Here is a 20,308-nt window from a genome sequence, read left to right as displayed (position 1 = left end):
GATCTTTTGTCTGATTCACTGGTACATACCAATTGTTTTGTACCAAGCACAGTCAGAGCCTGGTAGCCAGTTGAACTGGGTTTACAACTTTGGAAGCTGCTAGACGAATAACTTTCATGTGCTGTCTTGACTGGAAAAAGATTCATTTCCAGTTTATGGTCATACTGTGGCAGACACACCCCTCCCTTTGTGATAATAAATGAGAGACAGTATTCTGTGATACAGATCTTTAATATATTGACTGTTTTTGGAAGGTGCCACTGTAGAAATTTCATAAGCACAAAACACACAGTTTCCTAATACAGGTAAAACTCGGTGCAAGCAGTTTCCCACTTGGTGCCTCTGGTGTTTTAGAAGGCTTTTCCTTTTAATGGTTCTCAAGCAACTGTATAAACCCAGAGGATTAGAGGCTGCCTGCAGGAGAGCACCAAGAAGGGCAGCTGTTGCTCTCTTCAGCATTTTTCTGCTGAGCAAAAGCATCTCAAAGCCATCAGGACAGCTTAATGCTACTACATGCTAAAAAAGTCATGCATTACAGCGATTGTGGGTACATACAGTCCTGCTGACTACTTCCTGCTGAATCCCTGCCCAGCAGAAACCACTTCATGGCTGATTGATTGCTTCTTGTTTTTTAATTGAGCAAAACTGGAGAAGATGTATATGTTTTAATTCAAATGGAAAACTAACTAGCAGATTCCAGAGGCTTCGCCTTTTCTTGTCTGTGAGTACATTTAGCTCAGCAAAAGGGTTTAGTAAGTTAATGAAGAGATTTGCAGGAGGGACTAGCACCTCCCTGTATTTTATACTTTTATATGTTAGTTTATAAATACTGAAGTATGTTTTCCAAAAATAACTCGGTCCCATCCTTTTGTTTGGAAACCTGTCATTTTGGGTGGTTTTATGGGTTAATTAGTTTCTATTTTTAACTGGATTTATGGGATATTTTCTTTAACTGCTTCAACTCATAGCCTCCTACTCTAAGAAGAACTTAACCAAAAGCATACTGTTACTCTGCACAGTGCTGCTAAAACACACATTATTCCTCAGGATCCTCCCCTTGATTAAAATCTTTTTCTCTGCATGTTTCAGAAACCATTTTGGGCTGTTCAGAAAAAGGCTTGAGAATGGACATGTGTTGTTTTATTTCAACAGGAAATAGGCTGACACTGTCCCAATATTTATTATGGCCAGCTGATGTGCCAAAAACATCTATTTACAGGGACAGGCTTGCAGTCATACTACTGTAATCTTTTGAAAGCATGTGCTTTGTTGTCCAACCTTAGATTTTAGGCTGAATTTCAGATTTTACCTCTGTTCTTGCTGTCTCAATGGCTGACCAGATAAAAGTCTGTATAAATGGCACCTATTTTGATTCATTTATTTGCTGTGGTTCTGCGGTGGGCACTCGGTGGTACCCACACACACACGTGTATTTACTCATCTCTTTACATTACTCTCCTCTTCCAACATCTTCCTTTTCCAGAATCTTTATCCACAGCTTTCTAACATTGCCTTAAAACCCTTGTATCTACTGTCTGCCTATTTTCTTTGTTTACAATGGGATAAAAGGTAGATTGCATATTAGCAGTAGATATTTGGGATGGAAAAATTATCCATCTTTTTGATGTTTTGCTTGGCTTTTATTCTATAAAAATACAAAGAGTAAAAGGAGAGACAAAAGTGGCAAAACAATGATTTTCAAGCTTTTTTTTTTTCCTTGTAATTAGATGAATTCCCTGTTGGAGTATCTTTCTTGCTGTTTTCTTGACATTTTTCCTCGAATGGTAATCTTAAATGTTCTTTTCCTGATTTTTCCCCCATTGTCTTTAGTTTAGCAAAAGCTAAATTATTTTTAACCTCATTATGTCCTTATCAAAGACCACTCTACTCTGCCATGCAATAGTTCTGAGCTTTTTTTTTGATCTTCACGGGTTTTGCATTCTTTTTCCTCCAGATATATGTTTCATAGCAGACATTGCTTCAACTCTGGTTTGTGTTAATCTTCCATCTGTAGAAAAGCCTTTGAAGATGGTTTGCAGAAGTACATGGCATCTTTTCATCTCCAGGTTATTGGCTGAAGCTGTATCAAATCCACTCGGACCAGAATCTGTTTCCAACCACTAGTTTAGCAGTGTTAGTCAGCAGCTATCAATATAACAGAGACATCTCCATATCTGGTACCACTATTGCAAATGCTGGTCTTCCTGGTATGGAGCAAACATCACTGGAGGTCCCAATGCAGGGCCCAGGTTCATTTATAATTTGCTGCCTGAACAGTGGGCTTTGTGCTTTTCTTTGGTGTTGTCAACCCAGCATTCTTCACAAACTCCATCTCCCTCTTGGTTTTAGGAAACATTATTTGTGAAGGCCAAAACATTTTGCTGTGCCGCTGCTCCCTCATGGATGTAACATAAATACTATGTAGAGGTTTTCTAGTATTCTTTTTTTTGACTTCCATCTACTTTCTCCTGAGGTAGCTTTTAATTTTGATATAGTGCCTTTCATTTATGGATCTTAAACTACTTATTACCAATTACTTATTTTTTGTTTTGTTTTGTTTTTTTCATGGAGATGACTTTCCCATGGGTTTACCTTCTTTGTTTCCCATTGTTACTACCATTCTAGATGCAACTACTATGACGTTTCTAGCTAAAAACAGCAGGACCTAGAGGTAACATAGAAGAATAGAGAGTAGCCTGCATGCTGAGCATGCAATTGGCTACTTTCCGATCAATCTACAGATTATAACCCTTGTTATCAGCAAATGCTTTATAGACAAAAATTGAAAAAGAACCAAAATTAATTCAATTTTGCACCAAATTTTATATTTAATTGGCAGATAATCAAGTTTGGTAAGGACCTCATAGAATTATTTACCCATTCTATTACTATCATAATATCAAATTTAACAAGTTTAACATGTTCTCTTACCAGTTTTCCTAATCGGAAAATATTTGTTCTGTAGTTTATTACTAGTTACCTCCTTGTGGCTTATTGGTATTATTCCTTCTTAATGTATAGGAGCACCAGGCCCTGGCCAACGACGGAGCATGCAGTAGGTCAAACATTTTGCATTTGCAGACAGATGATCTGTGACATGCACAGTGAACTCAGACTGCATATTCACACGTTTATGGCCTTTTTGATAAAAGCAAAAAGACTGATTATATAATTTGTTTTTGCTTGCTGACTAGATGACATAAATCCTTGGGATGAGATTTCTAGTTTGAATACGTGTTAGAAATCCATTTTATTTGAGCATTCATTGAAACTCAGTTGTTTTGTTCAATACAAATTAACAGCTAGGCCATTGCTTATGCATATCTGAGAAACAAATACATAGGACCTGCAAATACAGCAAAAATAAATCAGTATTAGAAGTGTGAACATCTATTAAGTAATATTCTTCCAGAGCTGACTGCGATCACATTGTTAATTGAACAGCTCATTCTCCAGCTTGGAAGAATACTAAAGTAGTATTTAATCAGTTCTGAGTTTTCACTTTTCTGCTTCTCATACATTTTTAGTAGACAGCAGTACCTTTATCTCACAGTCCAGTCTTGCATAAAAGGAGCCAGAGGACCCAGCAAAGCCTACTCCTGGGAAGGGGTTAGGGTAGAAAGATAAGGTCCAGGGCCAGCAGAACGGTGTCAGATAACTTGCTGTAGCGAGGATTGATTCTGTGACCAAATCAAATCGTTAAACCTTCCAGCCCTTGCTCAGTCAAAGCAGCATCAACCCTCTTCTATGCAATCTGGACAGCAAGCCAGGCAGAAACTCAATCAACTCAAAACTGAGGGGCAGGAGCAGTTAATGAAAACTCTTGATGATGATGCCAGTGCTACTTTTATTCCAATGCAAAGCAAAAACTAAATGTAAACCACCTGGGTGGCCTGCTCGACTTCATACTGGAATGGATCGCAGTACAAAAGACACACAAGCACCTGCCACAGCTGGGACATGGCAGTGGTGTTCAACACCTGTTGCCTCTCAGCTGAAAGCTGTTGTATCCAAATTAAGACACTGGGTCAGAAAGCCTGTTAGGCACACACCAAGCAAGTGGTGTGAGCATATGTGATCTGACGACTGCAAAATGGATCCAGTTCCACAAAGAGAAAAGGTAGCAGTCCAAAATCCAAACTACCAGGGAGCCTTTCAAGCGTTCCGCGGCATTAGAGCCTATTGTTTTATGTTGGCTTAGGCTGACCTGAGTCAAGGACAAAAGTGATTTGCACAAGGCTGACAGTCTCTCACTGAAGAATGAGCCCATCAGGATTCATACAGGCAGTATCCTTGAACAAAAACAGAGCCATATCATAGGATTATCATATTCTGTAGAGATCCTAGAGAACTAGCAAGAGGCTCAGAGACTGGGGTTCCACTTTCCTGTGATAGTTGTGTGATGCTTCTCCTTTTACAGCACAAAGAGAAATATCAGCCCAAATCACCCAGTTAGGCTGCTTGGTTGTTCAAGCAACGTTTAATATTCCAAACTTTGTAGTCCTTATGAAGAGGCATGTGCTATCTAAGTAAAAAAAGAGACAACAAAATCTGTATTATCATCACCTTAGAGGGAAGCAACGGCAGTGTTTTAGATGACTACATAACAAGCAAATTAATTATGCCCTTTGGGAAAGTCTAAAAGTTAGTCTCTAAGAAACTGGAAGCTTGGAACAGAACACTTGTTTTTTGTGTCCCAGTCCTTACCTTAGCAAGAGGACATTCTGCTGGCTAGAAAACCTTCAAAAATGAAAGTTAAAATATGCAAAAGTAACTAAAATGCCCCCTTAGACTTTGTATCAAGCCTAAGAGCTTTTATGAAACCTCATTCGAGTTTCCACAAATATTTATCTTATGCAAACATCACTGTGCATTAAAGGAGTTTGTTCTTGTTCCGGTAGCAATCTCAGTTGTCATCTGATTTCACCAACAAACCACTGCAGGCTTTGTAATAAGACTCTAAGGTAACTATAAAAGCAATCTCTTCAGAAGCAAATACCTGTGCCTGGAGTGTCCTTATATATTGATACCAGTAAGTAATAACGCAGGTGATAATTTTATTTGGCTTTCACTTGATGATCTGAGAGCAAAATGCTACGAATAGAAGTTCTGCGGAGAGAGCTATGCAACTAGGTGCCAGGTTTCCAGACCCTCGGCTCTGTTTAACGTGTGATGGTAACCTCCAAATGGGGGGATTCCACCCTGCTGTGCAAAACTATGGAAACATAAAGCAGCAACAAACTTTATGAAGTAATGTCTGCTTTACGTGGCAGTGTTAAACAAACAATAAAGCAAAGCATTGATTGTTTAATGTAAAATATATATTGAAGAAAAATCTACTGAAATGTACTAATGAGGCTGCAGGAAGTTTAGGGGAGCGATGAAACTTCCCGGGGAAACCTGTAACATGGTTAAATGAGACTCTATGACCTCATTAAATTTTTATGTATGTGTGTTTTTGTCAACACACACCTTGTAGGCAACCTTTTTTTTTTTTTTTTTCACTTTGTGATCTTGTTATTACAAATGCCCCATTGATCAAATGCTGAGCATGAGATCTAGATAGGAGTGTTGCAACTGAACAGTTGTGGCATAGTGAGTCTGAAAAGGATGCCTGCAAATTTTCCCTGAAATCTTAAAATTTATCCAAGTTCAGTCAAATTACTCCCTTTTACTCCATTTTCTCTTACCATGTATTCTGATGCCTGAATTAGGACAACTAATTTTCCTACAAAACTTTCCAACGCTCTGCAATCTACTTTTGTTTTCCTTTTAATTCCCCAATGGCAGAAGTTTCACATTTCACCCAGGCACTGGTAATTAGCCAAGGAAATTATTTAAATGCCAGATGTCACATATTAAATATAAATAACCTATGACCTTGTGTGCAGAATGCAAGCCCCTTTTTCTATATGACTGCTGAATTTAACTTCCCCAGACACTGCCTCTATGTTGGAATAGTATCCTTCTCCTACGTAACACGGTTCTGCATGCTTACAAAATTGATTTGACTCGTTAGCTGTGAGAGAAATAAAAGCTGTGATATTTTGTTTTTATGCCATTTGCAAATGAGTGCAAGTGTCTAAGGCTATATTTGCAACAGCAAAAAAAAAAAAAATCTTTCTGTACTCATGCTTTTTTTCAATAGTAGCTGTAAAAAGCATAACCATCGATGCAGCCAAAGAACACTATCTGCTGATTCCAGAAGTCTTTCTCTGTGCTTTCTCATCTGCGCTTTCCATGCCACGCTGGTGTGTGTGGCTTCTAAACAGGTCCAGATTCAACCACGAAAGGGAACAAGATCAAGCATCTGAAATACAACCTTATGCATTATATTCTTAATTTGAGTCTGTATGGTTTATTGAATCATGCAGAACGAATGCCTGACCATGCTTCTTCCAAAGCCTATTCTGGCTACAATTGCACAGCTGGGTTTGATTTGCTGCCCGTAGGAAGGGGGGGAGGAATCCCCGTTTCTCCAAGACAAATACAGATCTTGGGATGTGGCTGCAGCTCCAGAATTCCTTGCTATCCAGCATAGGATGATGTGTGGAAAATAAAACACGGCACAACGCAGCCCTCAGGTTTTTGGAGCCGAGAGTCACAACACGCCTACAAAATAGCCCCAGTTTGGAAAGCATTCAAATACCACAGGAAGCGTGTTCCTTCCTTCTCGAGGCACACGCAGTAACTCCAGCTTCTGACCAGATCAAGGTGTATCCCCATCTGGATGCAATAACACAGCCTAAAAGCAGCAAGGACAGAAACCACCTACAGATATTAGATGAATAAACAAAAGCACCCGCTCACAAAAACACAAGCGAAATAAAGCTGCCCTCATTACCACCGCTGTTTCAGCATTCAGTGGTAGCAAGCAAATGCCAAATCAGCCATCCACGCTGTGGACCTCAAGCACAGAGGTCGACCTAAGTCCCTGGAAATTGATGTAAACCCACGTCACTCTTTTGAGAGCTTCTGCCAACTCGCTCTCTGTCACGCCCCAATTACTCCTCAGCTTCATGGAAGGGGGTTGAAGGGGTTTTTCTTTTTACAAATTTAGTGCAGAAAGGACGTGCATTTCAATGCAGGAGGACAGAGAAAGTGGAGTGAAAAAATATGGTGAAGACGAAGGATATCACTGGCAAGAAACACGAGTTCTGAATTCAAAGAGTTGGATACACCTGATTTTGAAGGAAAAAGCCTTATAAAGGTTACTGCCTTACTTTCTACAAATTCTGTAAATCCTTTCTCTTAGCTAGATGGCCATGAGATAACCGACTGGTGTATTTTATTTCAGGGTACGTGGTCTTTTCTCCTTTTTACCAACAGCTCTAAGTAGGACTGAAACCACTCCCCAGTGACCCACAGGTATCATAGCTTTCTGAGTGAGTATCTGTCTCAAACAGGGGAGAAAAGATTTGTTTTACAATCAGAGGAAAGGAACAATAGTGTACATTTTTAATTTAGCCTGCTGATTAGAATTATACTCTGAGCATCTTATCAAATAACCGGGATCAAATGCTTGTTGTGCTCACGTACCCCCTTATGCAAGAACAAATTTAGTTGTATTTTACTCCAGGGACATGCATAATGAATAACGTGCTGGTGTAGCAGAACAGGAAAGTACTACAGTTACTCCACCTGCTGTAACCTGACACAACCATTATTTAACAATAAGATGAATTCTAATTTATCTGCTTTGAAAATCAGAAAGATTGCCCCAAAGTTTTAAGTCAAAAATTATCTGTTATCCTGAAACATTTCTCAAAGACCTGTTTTCATTCAAGAATGAAGGCGCGAGGGCTTTTTTTAAGCCATGGTTAATCCAATTACACATTCTTTTCCAGCCTGTCTTGCTCCGTGACCTTGGATTTAGAGGTAAAAAAAGAAGCACCAGACCAAGGGCTCATAAAGAAGGTTTGGGTTTCCTTCAGGAGAGGGAGGGGGCTCCCCTAGCAGAGGCATCAGCCTTCAGTTTAAGCACCACAGGAGCAGTAGCTGCAGTTGCTCATGGGTTTTACATAAAGAAACAGCTCGTGGTGCATGGGAAGTGGGAGCAGAAGGGATGGTGCACTGAAGATTAAGGGTAAGACAAACGCACAGCTGCTTTGTACGCTGGGCACTACACCATCCTCAGTTAGACAGACTCCTCCCATGCCAAGGCCTGCATAGTTTTTCCAGTTTTATTTTTTAAGTACGATGCTTTCTGCTTCCACTAAATCTGGAAGACCAGAAAGTAGCTTTTTGTTTAGGCAGGGTTTCTTCAGCACAGATTACTGAGCTTCTTTATGAGTGTGCAGGCACATGGCATTAACTGGGCTCTTACAATTCGTCTGCACCCAGAACCCTACGCACGCACCAAGCTCTGTTCGCATCACCTTTGCTCGCCTACAATAGCAGCTGGCTGCAGACACACGTGGGGCTGCACGTTTGTGCATCTGCATCCATCCGAACAGCAACAAGCCTAACCCTGTGCACAGAGACGAGCTGAACTTGTCACTAACACCCACGCCTGGGACTGCCCCCAAGACCCCCCCAGCCCCGGCTCCCCTCGCCCCCTCCCTCGCGGCGCGCCCCAGCCACGTGCCCGCCCGGCGCGCTCCCGCGCCGCCACGTGGCGCGCCGTGCCCCGCCCCTTTACGCGCTCTCCTTGGGCGGTGCCTCCCGGAGAACTACAACCCCCAGCAGCCCCCGCGGCCGGGTGGGGCCGCGTGGCGTCACGGGCCCAAACCCCGCGTGAGAGAGAATCCGAGCACTGAGGGGGGGGGGGCGAGTCCTAACAGAGGGGCGTGTCCTAGCCGGAGGGAGGCGGGGCTTTCCCAGGAGAGGCCAATAGCTGATGCTGCCTGCGCTGACTGACAGCCGGAGCCCCCGCTGCCCCCCCCCGCTCACCGCCCTCCCTCAGCCCGCGGCGCCGCCCGCTGCTATGAGGCGGCCCTGAGCGGCGGCGGCGGCCCAGCGCAGCCCGGCCCGGGGTTGCCGGGGGGGTCTCGCTTCGCTTCGCCCCGCCGGCCAACCCCATGACTACGGCAAACTGCGGCGCCAGCGACGAGTTCGACTTCAGGCTCATCTTCGGCGAGGACGGGCAGCCCGGCCCCGGGCCGCCGCTGGGGCCTGCAGGTGCGCTCCGCAGGGCCGTGAGGGGAGACCGTGAGGGGACCGTGAGGGGCCGGGGAGGGGGGGGTCGTGTTCTCCTCACAGCGAGGCTGGGGGAGCACCGGGGGGGGCATCGGAGGGGTTGTGGGGGTACTTAAGGGGGTATCGGGGGGATCTGGGGGGGTACCGGGGCTTTGGGGGGATTTTTGGAGGGTACCGCGGGGTCTGGGGGGAGCGGCGCCGTCCCGCCCGCCCTGAGGGCCGCAGCCGCCTCACGGCGCCGCTCCCCGCCCCTCGCCGGCGGGAGGCCGAGGGGGCGCCGCCGCCGGTTTCTTCGGGGAAAAGCAAAAAAAAAAAGTTTTAAAAAACCCACACAAATAAATCCCAAAACTTCGCCCTGCGCCGCCCGGGGGCCCAGATCGCGGGGTGGGGGCGTCCTGAGGTACAGGGTTTGGGGCCGAGGGACCCTTCTGCAGGGTTTCGTGACTTTGGTGCCTGCCTGTGGGGGCACCCCTGCAGCCTGGAAACCCCTTTAAAAACCCCTCTCGTTTCCTCAAGCAGCGCCCAACACGCGTATTCCCTGTAAGTTGTCGTGCATGGGATGAACAAGAGCCAGGTGTGCGGCGTGTGGCTGCGCTGGACTTGGACGGCTGTGCGCTGCTTTTGTGACCTACTTGAAATAAGTGTTAGCTGGTGACGCGCCGTCCTGAGCCTGCCCGGTGAGATGGCAAGATAGGTCTGAAACGCAGCTGGAGCCGGGCTAAATGGTGCAGCCATGTTGTTTTGTTCGCTCACTTGCTGGTCTGCATAAGTTGATCAGGAAAAAAATTCGTCGATAACGCTCTGTATATAGTCCAGTAAGAACGCTTGGGAATAGTTGCTAAAAAAAAAAACCCAAGCCTCCAACTTTTTTGATGCAGAGTTTTAGCTTACAGATTCCTTCAACAAAGGGGGGATTTTGCTCCCGTATTTTCCAGCTTGGTGGAGTAGACAGGAATAGTAAAAAGCAGATGGTGCTTTTGGGAAGGGGGCCTGAGTTCTGCTAGCCAAAACAAACGCGTTGTAGTACCCGATGAACAGGATGCATGCAAGTCAAACGGGAAACAATGGGGAGTGTTAATAAATTACAACAAAAATAATGGTGACGTCCCAATTTCTGTTTGCTTTTCTTTTCACATTAAACTAATAATCTAAACTATGTTACTCAGTCAATGGTAGATGAGAATGAGAAAACAAGCTCAGAAAACTGGATGCTTTTATAGTACTTGTATTTTGGTAGCATTCCTTAACAAATGGCTCAGATATTACTTTACAAAGAGAGAGAAACTTCCATGCTTGATAATTTACAACTGTTTTTAAGGCAAATTTGAAAATGTGATATTCAGATGATGAACAGATTCATTTGCTGTGGCTTTCAGTGAGAAATGCTTATCGGGGGGGTTGGACCAGATGATCTCCAGAGGTCCCTTCCAGCCTCAGCCATTCTGGGATTCTGTGATCTGCATCCCCAACTCAGGAACTCGACAGCGTGGTGAAGTGCTGGGGGTGGCTGGCCTGTGCCCCAGACGTGGTCCTGAGGCGGAGGGTTTACAAAAAGGCCTCTGCCTCTTGGCATTGCCACAGCTTAGCTGTCAGTTCTGCCTGTGGATCCAGAGCTAGATTCCTTGCCAGAGAGGACCCTAGTTGGAAGTCATATATTTTCCCTTTCCCCCTCGTCCAAGTATATTAGTTGAACAGAAGTTGTTGCATCTCCTTAAAGCACGTGTTTCGTAATCCCATGTCACTGGCTTCAATGATGTTGTCAGTTGTGTAGCGAAGTAAGTGTAAGGGTGTTTTTTTCCTAATATGTGGTGATAATAAAGTGTGTAGGTAACAGGGGAAGGTACTTAATTTGAAATAAATAATATTTAAATTGCCAAGTCTGCTGTGATCATGAACACTTGAAAAATTCTTGTGCCTCATGCTTATCTCCCGAGGTGTTTGGGATCAGCATCCTTGTGAAAGAAGTGCCTGGTAATAAGTTCTAGTGTAAATAGCACGGAAATCTAAGTTAATGCTTTCTTTTATGCTGAGACTACTGCAGTATTGTGAGGATTTAATTCTTCTATATAGGTACATAAATATTTATATATCTTAATTTGTGACTTTTTAACCAAAATCAAAAAAATGTGAGCTATTCATTCATTTAATGTTTTTTTGATTTCTGAGTGATTAAGAAAATGCTAGACCCAGGCTGTAGTTGCCGTTTTTTGTGACATTAAAAGGTCAATATGAGAAATTAAACCAGGCTATATTCTGAGCTACTGCATAAAACAATCTCAGGGGGTTGCAGGATGGTAGAACTGAAGGGCTTAGCTTTGCGCTCAGTGGCAGAGATTGAGACCACCGTTCTGCAGTGGAGCTTGTGTGCTAGATTTGAAAATTGTAGTTCCTGCTGCTGAGGGGAATGCGTGAAAGATGGCTCAAAGACACTCGAGAGTCCACAGCCTAGTACTACAGTCTGCTGTGTTCTTCGGTTAAAATCAGGGGGATTGCCCACTTCATATACCTCGTGTCTTGACATAAGCATTTGCTTAGGTTCAGAAGCACTTCAGATACTTGTAAGTGGAGGTTAGGCACTGAGCACCTCCTGCCAAATCTCCCCTGGTGTTTCAGTGTCCTTGTCCCCAAGATCGCTTTTATCTTGCAGCGTTCAGCGCTTGGAGCAGGTGGTTCTGGGCTCTAGGTGCGGGTCAGCTTCATCTTCTGACAAAACACTGCAGGCCTCGAGTGCCCTAAGGTGAACCAAGACCCTTCGCCATAGTCTTCCTTGCAAAACTGTTTTGTTAGTTGGGGCAGCATCTGACTGCATCTCGCCACCCAGTATCAGTTGCCTTTGGGATGCTGAAGTAGGCATTTGAATTATGGTATTGTTGATCCTGTGCAGTCCAGTAAAAGAGGTTGCCATGTAACTAACTGCCTTTGTCGGTCAATGTATTTGAGGTGCCACCACGCTTGGTCTTTTTAATTAGAGATTTTTGAGATTTGAATATGTGACACTTGACTAGCAGAATTTGAATACTATTTTTTCTGATGCCCCCACCCCTTCTACCCCTATTATACTATATAATATATACTATATGTACTTATACTATTAAGTATAATCTTGTGAAGTTTGAATTTAGAATTGATAAGGCATTAATCAAGTAAACTGCATTATGGGCTTGGTGCTACTGTTACAAACCCTGTAGAGGTTGAGGTATAGTAAAAGTTGCGATCTGGCATTGAAAAATGCCAAAGTGTGCAGAAGGGAGCAAATACAAGTAGCTATGATTTGTTTCCTCAGCTGATTTTTTATTTTCAAGGTTTATCTTCTGTTATCAAAAAAGGTGTTTTTACAAGGGAAGGACCTTTAAAGAACTTAGAGTATGTGGTACTGAGCTGGGAATTCCAGATCTGGTGAAGTTCTGTAACATCCCAAATTATTTCTATTCAATATGTGAAATGAGGGCTGACTTAAAATCAGAGGCTGTCGATATACAGCAGATGAATTATTTAATTGCTTAGGAAATTGTGACAGTTGAGTTGTTGATGCTTCTGTTCTGAATCCTGTCAAAAATGTGCCTGTTATTTCTGCAGAAGTCTCCTGAGAGCGAAAGGGTTTGTTACCCAGTAGAGCAGGGCAATATGCCTGCCCTAACCCCCAACTTCTTGCTGTTGAATTATGAAGTGGAGGAAGACAATTTCATAATATCTTTTAGCTTTCAATATATGTACTTGTCCTTGGTTGTTTTTTTGTTTGCCTTCCCAAAATACAAATATTTTAAAAGTACTGATACATTTTTACTATGAAAACGAAAGCTATGTTCCTTGGAGTTTTTGTCCATAATAGCTGTTTTTTGGAAACTACAAAACAAGCTGAGAAAGGGTTCTCCGTATTTTCTTTGACTTAATATTTGGTTAGGTAATGCTGTGCAGTTATCTTGTTACTGGTGCATTATTTCCCACAATCTCTCTTACATCCTGAAAGAAAAAATAGTTGTGGGTTATTGGTTTTGCTTGTTTGGGTTTGTTTGGTTTTGATATCCCAGTTTGGTGATGGATTTAGTGACAGTTCAGAATGTCTTTGTGAGCTGGAGCCCTGCTCTGGTTTAGAACAGTGTACCTAGATTTGGCTTTTTAGTTTATTTGGAAACTTGTATACTTTTGTTCTACTTGTTTGGTTTTTTTTGTTTGTCTTGTTTGTTTGTTTGTTTTTTTCTCTGTAGCTTAGAGCCATTAGTGTACTGGTTCAAAGCTGTTTCTGAATACCAAGAATGAAATACTCATTTGGCCATTGTGACTGGCAAAGTAATACCTGCTACTTCCTTTCAAAGGCTTCCCTGTTTGCCCTTCTTTCCCTACGAGCATCCCGGAGCTCCTTGGGCCGCTCAGCAGGTGCCCGCTGCTGGTGTGCTGAGTGCTTGGGAGTGATGTCTGGCTCTGAACTTTCCTCAGCAGCTAGGCAGAGGTCTGTGCAGCAGAAGTTGGTACTCTGTCTGTCATTTAATTCAGTTATGTACTGAAAAATCTTACAGCTGATGACTTGTACTGAAACGGCACTGTAATACGAGTCTTCATAGCTTTGCTTTGATCATTAATATCTAAAATATTTTTCACTTCTTAAATGTGTATTTGTGACATTTTTGCTGTCAGGGGCTGCTGTTAGAGAGTAAAAACCAGGCTAAAATGTTTATAGAAGCCTGCAGTGCAATTGAACTTCTTGTTCTTTTCCCTAAGGTAATGGTTAGGGTGGGTAGTGCTAAGAAAGTCACATTGTGGTAGGAAAGAAAGTCTCAAAACTGGGCTGGGTGGAAGATGCAGGGCTGAATGCTGGCAAGTCATTGTGCACTGGAGGTGCGAGCTGAGGGAGGGCTGCTGAAGGTGGAAATCCTGCCTGTGGCCTCTTGCTTCTGATCCCAAACTGCTACAGATCCCTCACCTTAGCTGGGAAGGGGCAGTTTGTGGGACGTAGCCTTCTGAAGGCTTTTTAAGAGATCGGCTAGCACACCTGTATTGCTTGCCTGAAGTCATCTTACTCTGTTTAGGTTGATTTGTCTGTATAAATGGGTAGGAGAGCGAGTCGTTGCACAAGATGGTATCTCTGAGGTTTATGTGAATAGTTTGAGCCACCCGTATAAATACAGCTGTCCGTGCTGCTCTGTAGGTGTCTGCTCTGTGAGAGAGAACTTCTGTAGAGGAAGGCCAGGTTCAGCTGGTGCAAGAAAGGGATGAATGAACAAGTTGTTCAAGTCTGTTTCTTTTTTTTTTTCTCCACTAGAAATAAATGAAACTTTTAAACAAAAAATATTTATTTATTTATGATAGGTAGAGCACCAAATGTATTGCAGTAGGAACTGCCGCTTGCGGGGAAGTTTAATTGCTGCCACTATTTTATTTCACAAGCTGGTGAGTGCTGTTGTGTGCATGCAAAAGGTTGATGCGCAGGGACACGATGCAAATCAGGCAGAGGCTGTGGTTATATAATCTGCTGGTGGAGGGCAGGGGGAAAACCAAACAGCTGCATCTGACCAAAAATAGAGGGTCTGTGACAAGAGCCGCATGGCTTGAAGATAATGTTGAGAGCCTGAGGAAGAACCAGAGGGAGATAGGTATTAAAGTCAAAGCTGGTGTCACCAAATGCAGCGTTGCCTGGCCATTAAGAGTAACGCTGATTAAGATGGTAATGTTCAAATGTGTTGTGGTTTTTCATATTATGCTGGCAAAATGGAGTCTTGCCTCTTTGGGTAAAGCTTGACCAGGAGGAGGCCATTTGGCAAAAGCCAAAAAAAAAGTTCTCCTATGTGCTGTGGTAGTTGCACCTGATCTAATCTTGTAACTTTCACGATTTGGTGTCTGGTTCTTGGCTCACTGTGTAGGGTATCAAGAGGTGCTCATGCAGCCATTTGAAAAACATCCCCCGTTTGACCAAATGTCACTTATTTCATGTGTGCATTCATCCTGACGTGCCACTTTCTGTTCCCCTCCCTCCAGTCTGATGGTGTAAATCTGAACACGTGCTGAGAGACGGGGTGTGGGAGGTGGGCTGGGTACAGAAAATGTTTGTGCTGATCCTTTTATCTTACAGATTTATGAAAATTGGAAATAAACCTTTTCTTTCTTGAAAGCAAAAAGTAGCCCTCTGCTGAAAACATGACATCTTCCTTTTGCTTGTACCCTACAATTGCAAATTTAGTATTGTTGCTGTCGAATGAGTGAGAAATAAGAGCAGATTGGGCCTGGGTCAATCGCAAGCAGCAATTTGGCCGTTCACAGCAATAACGTAACTATGGGAGTTGTTGCCTAAAGCTGCCCTAGTGGGCCAGGGAAGTGCGTGGAGCAGAGCTGGCAGGCAGCCCAGCCTGTAAAACGACATCCTCGTCCTTGCATTTGTCCAGGCATGCTGTGGGGGTTCAGATGACAGTGGAATTCAAGAGGAGTGAAGTGATCAGCAAGGCGAAGTAAAATCGCAAAGCGGGAGCAAGCCCATCAATGAGCCGCTGTTCGGTTCTGCCTCTAGCACTGCCATCTCTAAGTACGGCTGTGAAACGCTGGCAGTGAGGTCGTGCAAAAATGTGCCGAGCTGTTCAAAGTCTTTCAGGGAAGATGAGTTCAAAGCTGAAGAACAGCAGAGCTGATCGGTAAGAAAGCTTTCTGTCTGTGCTGCCGGCTGCACGTCTCTCAAGCTGACTGAACAGCTGAACTTAATCATTTACATGGCTCTTCTGATTAAATGTCTCCCTGACACTGAATGCTTATGGCTGCTCGTCAGACAAAGGGCAATAGGTGTGATATGAGTTATTTTTGGTAGTTTTTGTTGAGAGGGCCGGGCTTTGTTTCTGTGTACCTGGGGGAATGGGAGAAGAATCAGCTTTCTGGGAACATGAGTGCAATGATGGGAACACAACCAGTGATCTTCCAACATCATGGTCATAAAAATGGGAATCTCATTTTGGTTTGGTTTGGTGTGTGCGCTTTTTTGTTGTGTTGTGTTTCTTAAAAGCAGAAACAAATACTTCATTTGAGCATGCAGAAAGATGTTCATAGGTAGAAACATGAGCAGGTACCTATGGCTAATACATCACCCTCAGAACTACAGAGTGAAATTATTCGTATTAATATTTAGATTGACAGCAATTGTTTGTTTAAAAATGGCTTCTTAGGCTGCTTTTTGGAGGTTATTCATCACGTCTGAAAATGATATATATTTTTAATATAGCAAGATATTGCTAGATGGAGTAGGGCTTTCTGTTTGTTTTTTAATGGGTTGGTGGAGGAAGTTATATTCAAAATCTTATAAGTGTTCATCTCTGGACTTGCTTTTAGGTTCTTTCAAACCTATTTTTTTTTTATAGATGAGCTTATTCAGGATTGCAAGAGGCGAATATCTCTCAATTCACCGCTTAGCAAGAGTCTTTGTGTTTCAGTGGTTGCTACCTTTCTTTTTTAGGAGCCAATGCTGTGAAATTTTTTTTTCTAAATTGTTTTACATTGGTTTGGGTGAACAGACAAATTGGAAGGCCACGTAAACAGAAATTCACTGATAAGCAGCATTTGTACCATGCTAGAGAGGGAATAAAGTGTTACCTTGTAACTAAATTTGTTTTACAAACTTTTTGTGTCTTCATATCCAAACTAAAAACCCACTACATAACCAGGATCTCAAGCTGGTAATGAAGCCAGGGTGCTTTTATTAACTGGGAGTGCCAGTGGTTTACTGCTTTTGGTGACTGGATAAAGGGTGGTGATAATGTCTACAATAATTTATAAGGATTCATCCATACCTTATATAAAATGCTGTCTAGTAGCTGTTCCCTAAATCAAGGACACAAAGGAGCTGGAGTAACAGCCTGATTACAAAAGGTTTTAGTGGTGTCACTTGGGATAAGCATACTCAAGTGACAAGGCCACGAGAGAACGTGTGGTTTAATGCAAGGAACCACTAAGAAAATCTGTCAACGTTCTGTATTTTGCATGTAGCTACTTTAATTTAGGTCAGAGTTTGTGTATTTCATCAGTGTGAATGGTCAGGTTTAGGCTTCAGAGCAGCAGACAGCAGTACCTTTCAAAGGGGTTAGCATTTCTGCTGGCTGGGGGAAGATTTGATTTTTAAGCTGATTAGGTGCCTGCTGGAATAAATACAAGTGACTGAGGACTCTACGAAGAGATGGGAAGTTTCAGGGTTTGCGCGTGACACAGTCGTGAGGCATGCTAGTATTTTCTTGCTTGTATTTTGGGGGATCATTCTGGAAATCGGTGAAAAACTGGCTTTCTAGCTGTGCTTTGGTGTCTCCTTTCGGGTTCCATGCCCGTCTCTGCCTGTGACACTTACTGTGTCAGTCGGTTAGCAAAGTGAACTCGAGGGGGGGTTGATAACTCTTCATTGATGCGAGCACTTCTCATTCTGGCTCATTTCAGTCCCATAACATACAGAGCCTTTGAGTTCTGTACATGTGAAGTCTACACTCAAGCTGTATTACAAAACATATTGATGAAAAGCTATAATATTAAAGATTTGAAGTACCTATGTGGTAGGACCGCCTGCTGCGGCACGGCAGGCTTTACCCTCTGTTGTGTTGCAGGACAGCTGCTGAAGTGAGGTGTAGCTTTGCTGAGGTGTGAGGGGTTCCCAGACTGGTTTGTTCAGATGCTATCAGCACCAGGTCTCAGCCAGCGCTGTGTTCTGTTTGATAACCAGAAAGAGGCAGGCCCCTGTTTGTCTGCCCTCCTCTTGCTGTAGGACTTAACCTCTCCCCACGCAACCTTTTTGTCTTTGCTTATTGCATTTTTGTCTACACACTTCCACAAAGACCACAGCCCGGGTCACCGTGCTGTCCTACAATCTAAGATACCCATTTTCTTGCACGTGCCTGTTTTCTCTTTTGGCTTGTTTTGCTTTGGCCCTACTTAAGCACTCTAGTCTTGGGAACTCGGCTTCTGTGCAGTGCTTATTTCAGGACGGAGGCAGACTGCTCCTGGATGTGTCCCTGGGACAGCAGAGTGTTGTCGGTATGCTTGGGGGTGGTGGGAGCTGGTCACGGTACAGCCATGTGGCAGTGGGGTGACAATTTCACTGGGTAGGTCAAGCACTAACCAGAACTTCAAGTAGCTGGAGAACCCTTCATGGAGTCCATTGTCCCCACAAGAGAACAAATACTGAACCATAAACTCCAAAAAGTTCTCATTTGAAAGCCTGCTTCACAATCAACCCGAAATACCAGGAGAGCTTGAGAAGGCCCAGGTATAAACACTGCCTAGTGCTTCCGGTTGCTCTTTGCTGTTCTCGTAACCAAATGTAGAGTGACTAATTCTTGTTGAAACTTACTGTTACAAGCTGGATTTTTTTGCCTGCTTTGTGCATCAGTCTAGTCAGCATCTCTCAAAGCATTCTGCAATGAAAGATTATGAGAACTTGGATTTTAAAAACAAGGAAGAGGTTTTCTCAGCTGAGATTAACTCCATTTGCCACAACTGAAGTACATAATTTTTTGAAACGTGCTTAAGGCTTAAGTAGATACACTTGATTTTCATGTTTATTTAGTCTGTTTTTCTTACATGCCCAATAAAATTTCATGACTGTTACTTCCCTATTTGGAACTGAATTCTGTTACTTCATGGTGAAGCGTGATTGCTCCACGGACAGCCCTTCTACTTGAAATGTGTACCAGGCGACGGCCGAAGGCTTCAGTTGCATGTTACGTTTTTATTTGAGAGTGCCACCACCTGCACTTCCAGTCCTGGCTGCTTGCTTCTTCCCACATCCTAAAGTTTACGTAGCTGCACTGTAAATCAGATTACTAAAATCATCTGGGTTAAAAATACGACTCTTCTCGTTTCCCCTCCTGCTTTGTATACGTGTGAGTGTGTGTGGGAGGGTACTTACTGCTGAAAAAAACATAACATGTAGTTACACCCTGCAAGCCAGTCTGGTCTTTTTCTGTGAAATGTCAGTTGTAAACACTTGATAGGCTGTATTATTCTCTTGCTTAAGTTAGTGCAGCTTCATTACTGCTCTGCGGTTCTACTGAGGATAATTAATTCTCATCTAGACTAGGACTCGGAAAAGATTCATTGACAAGCTGCCACTGTGGAAGAGATTGTTTTTCTTGCACATTTCCAGGATCCTTGCTTAACACAAGAAGATGAGTGAAATTCTGATGGGCATGACAGAGCTGCCTCTATCTAGCAGCATACATGACAAGTAAAATTTATTTTTCTCCCTTTTGGGTAATCAGATATGACTGTGAAAGAGAGCACAACATCATTGAATGTGGGGAACTCCTCCATCAAATGGTGGTGGTGTAAATTATCCTTTCCTGGAAGCTTGAACTTGCACTACTGTTTTGTGTGTTTGTAAACTTGGACTACAAGGAGGTGTTTTTCCCCTGTTCCCCATTGCTGCCCTAATTGCTTTCACAATTTACCCTTTTTATTACCATTTTTGGTGGCCTGCTAGTCAGTTAGACTCCTCATAAACTAATACGTGGCTGCTCTTCAGGGCTTTTTTGGGTTGTTTGTTTTGAAGTTCTCTGCTAGATCTGACATTTAAGCTTGTTGGAAGACATGAATTGTCTCTGGAGAACGTGCAGGTTGCAATGGAAAACTGGAGTTAAATGTCCAATTATAGAGCTTTAGTGGGGTAGTGTGCCACCACGAACGCTGATGGGTTGTCTTTAAGTGCACAAAAAGCAAACTGGGGCTATTGAGTGGGTTTGGCTTGTGAAGATTAGGACTCATTTTTCTCCTCAAGAAGTATATGAATTGCTGCAACTGAGTAGGATAATGAAATTAAAAAGTGGAGCTGCCTATGTTTTTTTGTTCATGTTAACAGATACTTCTGTGGCATTCTTTTAATACCATCAAATTTGGAAAGAGATAATGGTGAGTTGTGACAGACCTGAAAAACAGAGGGTGTCCTTCTCAGAGTTTGGGAATGGAGACAGATTGTATGACTCGCGTTAGAGCACACATGATGTCTGTGGCAATGCTTGAGTCCTTCCTCATGCTATTTAAAGGACTTTATTACTGATCCTGTTTTCACAGCAGTATTTTTGTAAGACCTAGGTCGTGTTGCACTTTCTTAGTACCTTATAACAACTCTTATTGTCTGAACCTGTTTGTTTATGGGCTTACAAACCTAGAATAATACCGCAGTTTGGATATATTTGGCACAGGGCTTGTGTTCAGACATTTG

The 20,308-nt window shown here is 43.0% G+C and overlaps 1 protein-coding gene across 4 annotated transcripts in view; it reads left to right on the top strand.

The window, feature by feature from the left end:
- The first annotated feature begins 595 nt into the window (after positions 1–595).
- Positions 596–20,308, top strand: part of NFATC3 (nuclear factor of activated T cells 3) — a 74,862-nt gene continuing 55,149 nt past the window's right edge. For 2 of the 4 annotated variants that reach the window (XM_048078630.2, XM_048078629.2), the window contains exon 1: positions 8,896–9,120. In XM_048078630.2, coding sequence (XP_047934587.2) covers positions 9,021–9,120 — 100 coding nt within the window. In that variant the 5' untranslated portion in view covers positions 8,896–9,020. Of the gene's footprint in view, positions 722–8,895; positions 9,121–15,603; positions 15,756–20,308 lie in introns of those variants that run through there. The other 2 variants (XM_067004368.1, XM_048078631.2) reach the window with 2 other exon arrangements.

This window comes from Anser cygnoides, chromosome 12 (genome assembly GCF_040182565.1).
Source record: "Anser cygnoides isolate HZ-2024a breed goose chromosome 12, Taihu_goose_T2T_genome, whole genome shotgun sequence".
Lineage (NCBI taxonomy): Eukaryota > Metazoa > Chordata > Aves > Anseriformes > Anatidae > Anser > Anser cygnoides.
This window is presented reverse-complemented; position numbering and strand designations above follow the sequence as displayed.